The sequence below is a fragment of the Olea europaea genome, chromosome 10 (genome assembly GCF_002742605.1).
Source record: "Olea europaea var. sylvestris chromosome 10, O_europaea_v1, whole genome shotgun sequence".
Taxonomy (NCBI): domain Eukaryota; kingdom Viridiplantae; phylum Streptophyta; class Magnoliopsida; order Lamiales; family Oleaceae; genus Olea; species Olea europaea.
The window spans coordinates 14837804-14849529 of record NC_036246.1 but is presented as its reverse complement, the minus strand read 5'-3'; the positions used below and the strand labels follow the sequence as shown (position 1 = coordinate 14849529).

Sequence of the window (11726 nt, the reverse complement as noted above, 5' to 3'; positions counted from 1 at the left end):
ACTTTCTGAATTATTTTTTTTTTTTTTTTGGCTTTCTTTTTTCGTTTTTTTTTTTTAATTATTTAAACGGGTTGGCTCGAGTCGACGAGCCTGATTGTCATTCCTAGGTGGAGGGAAATAATTGACTACCAAAAAACTGATTTTTTCAAGGTCTAATTAATGTTTGCATCTGTCCTTCTGTAATAACTCTATCATCCATGTCTTTACACAGCAAAATATGAAAAGTTCAGTGATTGATTTGGAACAAATTTATGTAACAATCATGCTAAAAGTACGGAAACTTTGACAGACAAAACATGGCAAGAATTGATTAAAAGATGGAAGAATTGAAATAATTGACTACCAAAAAACTGATTTTTTCAAGGTCTAATTAATGTTTGCATCTGTCCTTCTGTAATAACTCTATCATCCATGTCTTTACACAGCAAAATATGAAAAGTTCAGTGATTGATTTGGAACAAATTTATGTAACAATCATGCTAAAAGTACGGAAACTTTGACAGACAAAACATGGCAAGAATTGATTAAAAGATGGAAGAATAAAGCCACTCGTCCAGATTTAAAAATAGTGGAGTGAAGAAACAAACTTATGTATTAGAAAATGATTGAATGTTTTTGTCTTAATTTTTCAAACTATCCAATAATGTATCGACACGTATTCCATCTGGATTTGAACTTGAATTTGAGTTTGAATGTGTAGCATGATTGAAGATGGAAGAAGAATAAAGAAAACAATCCAATCATCTGCAACCACGTCAGCGTAGAGATAAATTTTGTCAAGAATTCCCTATGCTCGTGGCTTTTTCCTTTATGTAATTATCAACATGAAATTAACTTAAGTTGAATGGCCAATTTGAAAACAAAATAAAGTTAAATGACCAACTCGAACATCAAATAATGTACACTCATCTGTCGTAAGCCTCGATGCCATGGCCACCCAAAACGTTCAACATCGCATACTGCATCATAAAGGTCATTACCGTCTACGTGTTTGGCAAATCAATGTCATCTCGTCCCTACAAATCACTTGATCGATTATAGCATCTCAAGTATCCTCCGCGGCATGTTTAGGAGCAAAAATAGTGCTCCCTTAGCAATTGATGCATGGAAGTGCAAGTAAGATGAATGAAAATGTGATCGACAATTTTTATTTTTTTATTTCATGAAAAACTTGGATCAAGAAATTTAAAATAAATAAATAAATCGAACAGTTTAATATATTATTTAATCAAAACCAAACATGAATTGTACCTACGCTCTTCTTTAACATCTAATCACCAAAGCTCGATGAAAATTGAATCTTTGCCTGTCCAAACACCTAAAAACATATTAAAAGATACCTCTAAGTTGCTGAACTCCCAATTATATTATTGTACACCCTATTACAAGGCAACACTGCATGCATGAAAAGTATTCCACAATGGCTACTTCACTTGATAGATGGAAATCTTCAAAACAATTTATGTATATTACAAGAGGAAAATCCTCAAGCTTAGCTATACCTTCAGAAGTACACGCGGAAAAATAAATATATATCCATTATATCTATTTCCAAAAGCATACTACAGCAAATGAGAGAGCCTGCCACTTAGTCGAACCATTGGGACTTGGTTTCCGATTGAGAGATGTCGCTGAGAGGATCCTGCAAAGTATTTACAGTGCAACCAATCCCAACTGTAGAAGTAAAAGAAACTTAGATCACGTTCCTGAGATCTGCTCAGATAAATGGGTGATAAATGTGAGTTTCCTTGAGTCTTTTCAGTCCAACTTGATACTGGCGGCAACTCCAGTGCCAATTATTTAAGTTCTTGCTTTGTGACAACCTCTATCTGTACAATATTCTTTAATTTGGGTGTGTGTTGCATGTCACTATTGGCAGAGAAATACAAAAGCCACGGAAGAAGACCCTCAAATTTTCTATTTCCACAAAATATGGACCAAGCTCCTATTCAGCAAAATGATGCCAAGACAAGTCTGGTGCACTAAAATATGCAGTAATCGCTTTGAATCTGCCATTCAAGAAGTTCTTCTCCACCTGATTACCAAAAATTGTCAAAATCAAAATGCAAAGAGCGGAGTGTCATTGACCAGACATTTAGAAGAAGTCATTAGTGAAAAACGTAGTTGAGGCTAGAGAAACAATAAGATTTATCATTTTCAAAAGAGTTGTAAGCAAATCATATAGGAAATGTGCAGCCTTTTTCCAAGAATAAATAGTAGATTCCCATACTAAAGACTAGAAAATCATTACTACTTCTACTGTATTGTTACTACAAAGTTATTCTGCTAGAATGAGTACAGGAAGGGGGGGAATAAAGCGGCTCCAACCTCTGTAATTACACATGTTTGTCTTTTACGTTCTCATTTTTTTCTTTTGTTATACTTCTATCTCTGAAATCTTCTTCCAAACAAGGGGGCCGGGGTCGGAAAGGCATTAACGTAGCATTGAATGCGGGGAAAAGTTTAAAAAGGGTACCTCTAAAGACCATGGAGGGGAAGCAGATAAAGACAACTCTGCCAATTGGCTGATATCAACATTCCGCGGGAGAAACATGATGATTCTGGAAGCGATTTCCTTCCCCACATTGAATAGAAATTGTCTGATAATAATAATAATATAAATGAAACATAATGTTAGCATCACAAGTAAAAAGCAGATGTGCCACATTGGCGAAACAGAGACATACCCATCACGTGGCTTAAGCATAGTGTTGATGTCAAATTTCTTCACTTTTGCATAATCAGGACCACCCCAAGGTGGCGACATAAAGACAATGTCTGCCTGCAGCCAAGTAAATATATAATTATGCTTAAAAATAGGAGAACATCTTGGACATGAAATGTTGAAGAAGGGAGAGAAGAAGAAAATTTGCAATCACAGAGAAGTGTTTCATATACTAGAAGGTACAACCACAAAAACTGAAGTTCAATTATTAAGCGTCATAAATTTAAGTGGCAATTTCAAACCAAAAAGAGAATAGGAGCTGGATATCTTTCTCAAAGTGAATTTCATTGCTCAAAATGGATCATATAGAAATGGGAAGATTAAAATTGTTCCTCAGTTATATGTCATTACACTAAGAACATAGAATAATCATACCTTCAGCCTTGGTGCCAAACAAAAAGAGTCACCCCTTATGAAATCTACACGGTCATCAACTCCATAGAGAGCTGCATTATGTTGTGCATAGCCAATTCTATTTGGATCGATATCAATTGCAATCACATGTTTACTCCTGAAAATAAACAACATAAAAAATCTTAGTCACCATAACGAATTTAAACTTTTAAGGGACATGTCACTTGCAAATTCCAAATTTCTGAATGCAATTCATATCTACACTAGGGTCCATGAAATGCAATTGTTTCTATTTTAAAATCTTCAATTATAGTATTAATGATTACATTAGTGCAAAATTGTTTATAAACTACTTAGGAATAATATTAATAAATGAATAATCATTTAATTGATTATCATTTAACTGATTATTTGAGTTCAAATTTATTTGTCAGTTCTTCATCTTGAGAAATTTCTTTTGATATTTAGAAAATTGTTCCGTTAATTGTAATATTAAAATATCTTGTTTACTCTTTTCATTTTCTGTATTAACTTGTTTTACTCGTGTTCTAAATCATTCAATTCATTTTGCAAACTCTGTAAAGTAACTAAATTTAATGTTTCATTTCTTTGAGGAACTTGCTTACAACTTTTAAACATGTAGGTGCAGTTGAAAGAATCTCATCAGCTTTTAAAGGTATTCTTGTTCGATATCATATCTTTTAATTTCATATAAATTGAGTTTTTAAATGTGAATTATGTAATTTTATCTTGTTTTGCAATCACACACACGTTCATTTGTTTGCTATAAAACCATGGTCCAGAATAAATAATCATAATCTATTCCAATATCATAAGAAGAAAAAGTTTTATCAGATTCAAGATAACTGGTAGTTAGGATTTAAAGGTTTGTTTGTTTTTCCAGAAAGGAGAAGATGCTGGGTTAGATGATTGAGGTAGGTTATTTATTTTCGGACCTTCTATCTTTGTTGGGTCAAAAGATTTTTCTTGTAACATGTAGCGTGTAATTATTCAAAACTATATTGTTCACTCCAATTTTTGTAATTCTCTTCTACCAGTAAGCCGTTGTTCTTGTATTTGATTTTTGGGTAAAATATCTCAGCATAATCTTAATCCTGTAGCATTAATAGGACTTCTATGATCATATATCAAATCTTGAAATCCACATCCACGTACCAGTCCCTACTCCGCAATAGAATCTATGCCCTTGGGGAAAATAATTTAATCATCTTGAAATAAATATTTCTAACGACCAATAAGTGTTGGAAGTGTGTCATCATATGACATATTACACAACATCTAGAATTATCATTTCCACAGATGATTATTAGGGAGATATCTAGATAGTCTACTCACAGCTGCTCTTCCTAATGTTGAAGCCTCAAAGTGGCAGAGATTACATTAGAGGAAATGATATGAATAATATCCAACGTCTAGTCTCAAAAGGATAAAGAAAGGACAGAACAAGCAAACATCCACAAAGGTTGGCACAATTAGGAACTTAAATTGTTCATATAAATAAAGAGGAAAACAGAAGCTAAAAGAGGAAAACAGAAGCTAAAATCAGTCTCACCGTTGCGCAAATTGGATTGCATTTCCACCAACTCCCGTGAAAAAATCAACTATGGAACCGCTGCCACAACGGGATGCATGATGCTTGGCTATTAGCTCCGGAGTTGCAGAAAACCATCCTTCTTCATCCATTTTAATACCATTATCGTATCTCGAGAACAGAAGGTACCTTTGACTCCAATATTTACCTATACTGGGAGAAAATTCTTCCAAAATTCCTTCGAGCTCTGAGGAAAACAAGACAGTTAACCAACGGAGAAACAGTAATGAAAAGCAAAAATACTAATAACACCACCACCACAACCCATATATAAAGGCACTAGCGCCAGCAGTAATTTCCATCTGAAATCAGATGTCTTTGGTATGAAGGGAAGCTGATATTAGAAAAATTGTCATCTTTCAATAAATTTATCACAGAAACCTACGAGAGCCCCTTTATAAAGGAAATGTGACAATATGCTCTACTTGCAATAGAAAGCTTTTTTTTTTTTTTCCCTATCGGTAGCAATAGAAAGCTTTATGTCGCACTATGTCTAATTGTGGTGAAAGTGGCAAGGAATAGTTTAACCTGAAATAGTGAAATTGCTTCTAATTCTAATGCATTTCTGGGACTTTAATTAAGGCTATTAATATTTATACTAGGAAGCAACATTCCTGTCATTGTTAGAAAGTACTCCATTGTGTATCTACTATCTACTAAAGCTTTCTATTAGTCCCTTCTAGAGCAAGAGAAGCGACTGACATCTTCAGATACGCTATCAAGCTAATGATAAGATTAGGAATTAATATGCAATTTTTGTCATGCATAAACTAAGTTATCTGGAACAATAATCCTGAGTAAACATGAACGGCTAGGCAGAGATAATAAGTTCTTTCTTAATGCTTTCTTTAAAATTGAAAATAAAAATCAGTAACTCCGATAATGATGTCAAGATGCACTATGGGATTTATCAATTGAAGAGAGCAAACTTCTTTTGTTATTGGAACAAAAAATGTCATTATTCACAATTTCACTTATTCTTAGTCAACTTAAGCTGCATACTGCTCAAAAGAAGGGGAAAAGGACAGACCTCATTTCGCCCCCATAAAAACATAATTGATTATGATTAATCATTTGGCTTGTGGACATGATAATATAGTAAAAGAAATTAAACTGCAGGGTGGGCAAACCTTCACTTGGAACAGACAAGTTTCTATTAGATTTTGTTCTTCGGGCTTTCTTTTTCTTTTTTGTACTGTTGGTACTAGAGAAATTGTCAGCAAAAAAACAGCTCTTGACAGTCTGACCAAAGTGTTGATCAAAGCCATTGTCATCTTTGTATTCTTCAGCAAAGATAGGAAAAGGTTGAAAACCACAAGAAATTTGCACATTATCAGATTCTGTGGAATCTGGGAAGTCATCATGCAATTCAGCTATCTCAGCTGCTGTCAATATAAGCTCATTAGCAATGGGACTAAATGCAGGGTCTTCCATTCCTGAAGGCAGGTTCCATGTAGACTCCTGTGTTTTCACATTATAAAAGTAGCTCCTCGCGTAAAAATCATCCCAACGTGTTATCCATTCTTCAGAATCACCTTTGCAACTGCTGTCTGTCTTGTTAGAATTGACTTCTTTAGAAAACTGTGAATATGCAGCAGAATCACAGTGCTGTATCATGTCACTGCCAATGTCATCCGTGTGTTTTACACCTTCAGTTTCTCTTTCCACCGCTGAAGGAGACTCCAGATGGACAGACTCCAATGCTGGTTCTGTTAATTCCTTTCCACCACAAACAGCAGTATCCACTACCATCATATCATTTGTAAATGGACTGGAGTTAGTCTCAGAGACTTCATTCAATAAAACTTTACTAAATTCAGAGCTGCAATCCAAATCATGGTCAAATTTAAGATCAGATACTTCATCATTACAATCATGTTCATTGAGGAGAGCACAAGTACAACATGCAATTGAACAACCCAAATCCTTTTCTTCACTGCAGAGGTTATGAAATCCTTCAATATGTGCCGTAACTTCACACTTCAATATTTCATTTTGGTTAGGCATTGAATTATCATGTAAAATATCAAGAGACCTTCCCACCTCACTCACTCTCATTGAATCCAGAACATTGACATCATCATCATTCATGCTAAATTGATCCTTCTTTCTTGAATCTTTCCTTCTCCGACTGACCTTTCCATTTCTCTTCAACAAAACAATATCGCAATGTCAGAGAAGACAAAAATTAGTATCTCTATTAAAGAAAGAAAAAAGTATACTCTTATGGAAATACTAAGAGAAAGCAATATCAATTTTTCATACATTTAAAATGACCACTTCACAGCAGCTATATTACCTGAACAATAAATAATACCAATGAAGCATCGCCATTGTCAAGACCCTTTTTTCTTCTCCCAATTTTCCATTGTTAATGCAACTAGGACATTCCCCTCACCAAACAGTTTACAAGTCTAGACTTTACAATGGACTGGAGGTGGATAGACATGTTGTGATTGTAGAGAATAAAGATCTGAAGAAATAATAGCATGCTCAATTATTCTACTATTGACTTGAACCTTATATAGGAGTAAGAAACCTTAACTCAGTACAATACAACATCTCTAATTTAACTAGACTATAACAATTGGAGATAAGAGTTATCACTATACAATATGAAGATTAATACAATATAAAGAGAATGTCATTATACAATAAAAAAAATGTAACTATAAATACAAAAGGAGTTATAGTTTATCTCTGACATGCCTCGCAAAATGGTGAAGTCATCAGCTACACCAAGTAGTTTAAGTGAGTTTTAGATAGTGTTTTGGTCAGCAAATCAGCTAGCTGATTCTTGGTGAAGAAATGGGAAACGCAGACTCGCATTTTGTACTCGGTCATGAACAAAGTGAAAGCCAATTTCTATATGTTTCATTCTGGAGTGGAACACAAGAGTCGAGTAGAGAGGTGGTGCCCACATTGTCGTAGTTGATAACTGGAGGAGCACAGGTAGAGATTCCAAGTTCCCCCTAGAAGAGATTTTATATATAAGACTTCTGAATCAGATAGCAACAGCTCGAACTCAGCCTCAACAGAGGAACAAGTCATAGAGCTTTGTTTCTGAGTTCCAGGTAATGGAATTATGACCAAGAAACGCAACATGGGCAGTCATGGAGGTAAGGTACTCAGCATTTCCAGCTAAATCTGAGTCAAAGAATGTATGAAGAGTCAGTGAGGAGCCACAGTGAAGGCAGAGTCAGTGAGGAGCCCCATTGAAGGGAGAGGCCGTGATCAGGGCGCTAGAAAGATATCTCAATAGGTGTTTGACTCATGCCCAGTGATTGGACAGTGCATGAACTCAAATAAAATGTTATCCCCAAGGCAAAGTCAGCACAAGTGAGTAGGAGGTATTGGAGGCGACCTACAACCAGTCGAAATTCAATGGCATGAATGAGAGAAGTGCCATTTATTATGCGCAGGAAGGTGGATGGGGAAATTGGAGTTTGAACTGGGCGGGAACCATGCATTTTGGTATGATGTAACAGGTTCTCAACATAGTGATCCTGAGAGAGAGAGACCAATGGAGGAGTGGATCACTTCTACACCTAAAAAGGAGAGTGAACCGAGATCTTTTAGAACCAAAACCCAAGGCCAGAGATAAACTCACTGATAAAGTGCCCATCATTGCCAATGACAATTATGTTGTGATTGAATATGAATTGGGAATGAATATGAATGGGAAAGTGTCGGAGAGGGAATTGACAAACCCCATTTCGAGAAGGAAGCCACGAAGTACTTGGTACCAAGCCTGAGGCCCCTGCTTGAGACCATAAGTGGCCTTGGGCAAGCAATAGACATGAGTGGGTAGAGTTTTATCAGTGATGCCCGAATTGACAAACTGATGCTGGCAACACAGAACGGATTTCAAATTAATTTTCACTAATTTTAATACCCCTAATCCGATGTCATCAAACGAGGTATGTGTTTCAAACTGAATATCTGTAAGTTGTTAGCTCAAGCATTTTATATTAAGTTGCTAGCCCAAGCATATGACTGCAGAAATCAATGAACAGGTGCATAAGAGTGAAATTATTTTTTAATACCTCCTTGTTAGTCTGGAAAGAGAGTGGAAGCCCCCATTCATTAAGTTGCTTGGCTAGTTCCACATCTTCCGGCAATGAATGAAACTCTGAGAACGCAAAATAAGTCCAAAAGGAGAACTCTTTAACACAAATTAAAGGACAGCAAGTAAAAATTTCATTGTAGATGCCAATTAAAACACCCATAACTACAATAAACCGATGTAAATGAGACTGTTCAACAGATGAACAAAACTTGCCATTACCTGTGGAGGCATCGTTCTCATTCTTTTCAAAATCATCATCATCATTTCGCTTCTGCAATTCATAAACACATGGATAAATAAATCAAATATATGGCATTAAACAAGTTTACAGAAAAACCTACCGTTGGTTCTTGAAAATATGGAACTTCTCGTACTTCTGTTGAGCCATTGTCCCTGTTAAGCAAGCAATTCGAGTTGATATTCGCAAGGTCCTGAATATTCAAATTAATTATGATAGGAAAGAGAAAATTTGAGCCTTTACCGCAAGTAAACTTCAGTGAATTTAAAGAGAGAGCCAAGAGCTTTGATGGTTTCTGCTCCGTCCAATGAGAATTCCATATGCTTGAATTCTTGAATAGGGTTTTGCTTCAGAATCTAAGGTGCAAGTATGTATGTAGAGTTTAACAAAAACCCTTCCGGGTTTGCCGAAGAAATCCGCAAAATATTATTATGACGCCGCCGGCAATCAACTTTAATTCAACGACATAGGCCAAAGCTTGGGAATTAACCCAAGTTAGATGGCTGATTACAAAAATAAGTTGGGACGTCACGTCCCTGATATTTTAATGAATTTTAAAAAAAAAATTCTAAATTCAGCCAATTCAAATAAAATCTAGGCGTACCGGAAGGATTTCAAACTTAAAAATATATATAACAATTTCTTTTTAAATTTTACCATTTTTGACGGAATTTTATGAATTTTGTGAAAATATATTCAAATTCATGAAATTCATTAATAGAGGTGTCTTGAGCTTATATTTTGATGGATTTTTAAAAAAACTCTAAATTCAAGTGCCCCTAATTGAGATTTTTCATTAAAATCTAGGTATTCCAACAGAAAATTTAATTAATTTTATTCATTAAAATTTAAGTGTCCTAAAACACCAATAGATTTATATAAATTTCATTAAGAGTGCGTTTGATTGTCTATATTTTCTATGAAAAATGTATTTTTCACTCAAATTTTTACTTTTCTGCTATTTGATTTCCATTTTTTTCAATGAAAAATATTTTTCCACTTTTGATCACGTGATCATATTTTCTTCAAAATCAAAGAAAATATTTTTTTAAGAAGAGTATGATTTTATTTTTCACGGAATCCACTCTCTTTTTCTCTCTCTTATTTATTCACTCTCTCTTATTAACCCACCAATAAAAAATTGATAAGTATAATATTTTCTAAGTTATAAATTAAATCAATCAAACATATTTAATTGACAATTTCCATACAAATAAATTCTAGGCAATTAAATTAGTTATAATTTATTTTCTTTCCATACAAATTTCATGCTTGCAATCAAACGCATCCTAATAGAAGAATTAAAAGATTTGAATTATTTTCAAACTTATAATTATGTATAATAAATTATTTTCAAATTTCACTATTTTTAATAAGATTCTTGTGGATTTAGTGAAAATTTATTCAAATCCATGAAATTTATTAAAATTTATAATCTTTTAAAATCATTTTAAATGTCATTAAAATAATGAAATTTCAAAATAGTTTGTTACAATTATTTGTAATTTAAGCTTGAAATTTGTTCAAATCTTTTAAAGTAACTCTATTAATGAAATCATTATAAATTCATTTGTTGTTGAGATACCAAAATTTTTAAGGATTTCGTTAGAATTTTAGTTGGGGACACCTAACTTTTAATTGGGAACACCTGAATTTAGAAGGATTTTTTGAAATTGGCAATTATATTTACGCTATAATTGTTATTTTTTGCACAACATTTTAATTGCATTTAAGATTCTTAATTTTTACTCATTTTTAGCACTATATCCTCAAGGATTTTTTATGTCATTTTTATCTCAAAATTTTCATTAGTTAACACATTTTGTATTCGATAACAGTTTTTTGTTCAAAAATTCATTGAAATTGTGTAAAACAACTTATTTTCTCATCATATTTTCAAAAAATAAATAAATTAAGAGTACGAAAATATATTTTTCCCTCATTTCAAAGCATGAAAATAAAATCTTCCTTTTAAAAATGAATAATTTTTTATTTGAATTAAAATAAGCAAAAAGTAAATTGTCAAAACTTGTTTAACAATTTCTTTCACCAATATTTGAACTCAGCTTAATTATTTGCAAATGAAATTGTCGACCTTCTTGTCGTAGCGGAGCTAAGTTGGGGGTACTAAAATTTGAGAATAATTCTTTTTATGTGACTTTTTAATTATGTAGTTTTTATATTTAATATTATTATTTTATGTTTGAAAAAAAAAAGAAATCATAAATAAATTAGGCTTTCGCTAAATTCTAGTGCTTGCTCCGCCATTGCTAGCACATTTTTATATGGAATAATGCTATTTACAATCACTTATTACCACAGTCGTCCTACGTGGCATGCATGTGAATGTTAGTGATTTGATATATGTAGTAAAAAAAAATTACTAAACTAATACATCAAATCACAAGCTGTCATATAGGATGTTACGTAGAATGATTACCACAGTAAAAGACCATAAATAGCATTACTCTTTTGTATGTTCTTAGAGGTATCAAAGCTATTTTTGCATTTCAAAATAAACTAGTCGTTATCACGTACGTTGCACGAATTTTCTATTTATCGTATTTTTATTAATGTATGAATTTTAGTTTTTTTGGAATGTTTTTGAAGCAATATCTAAAAATATTTCAATAATATAAAAAAATAATTGTAAATTTTTTTTACAATTGTATAGCAATATGTTATCTAGAAAAAATATGTTTGTATATTTCATACTCGAATAAGAAAT

At 33.2% G+C, this 11726-nt stretch overlaps 1 protein-coding gene across 2 annotated transcripts; it reads right to left on the bottom strand.

The window, feature by feature from the left end:
- Window positions 1–1353: 1353 nt before the first annotated feature.
- Window positions 1354–9508, bottom strand: LOC111401348. 2 transcript variants are annotated; one of them, XM_023029046.1, is made up of 10 exons: window positions 9242–9508; window positions 9102–9153; window positions 8980–9031; window positions 8738–8823; window positions 5822–6839; window positions 4653–4878; window positions 3101–3236; window positions 2688–2782; window positions 2477–2600; window positions 1354–2035 (listed from the first exon to the last, which is right to left on the bottom strand). In XM_023029046.1, exons 1-10 carry the CDS (start codon window positions 9316–9318, stop codon window positions 1946–1948), a joined length of 1956 nt encoding a protein of 651 aa, XP_022884814.1. In that variant the 5' UTR covers window positions 9319–9508; the 3' UTR covers window positions 1354–1945. The 2 variants fall into 2 exon arrangements, with proteins under 2 accessions (XP_022884814.1, XP_022884815.1); XM_023029047.1 differs by lacking the exons at window positions 8738–8823; window positions 8980–9031; window positions 9102–9153; window positions 9242–9508 and adding an exon at window positions 6991–7091.
- Window positions 9509–11726: the final 2218 nt, after the last annotated feature.

What these genes read in the sequence shown, in the direction of transcription:
- LOC111401348 (XM_023029046.1), bottom strand. Translation starts at nt 9,318, where the DNA reads ATGGAATTCTCATTGGACGGAGCAGAAACCATCAAAGCTCTTGGCTCT. An exon ending in CATATTTTCAAGAACCAACG is followed by an intron (nt 9,032 to 9,101) that starts GTAGGTTTTTCT and finishes TATGAATTGCAG; the next exon opens with AAGCGAAATGATGATGATGA. An exon ending in CTTGTCTGTTCCAAGTGAAG is followed by an intron (nt 4,879 to 5,821) that starts GTTTGCCCACCC and finishes TGTTTTCCTCAG; the next exon opens with AGCTCGAAGGAATTTTGGAA.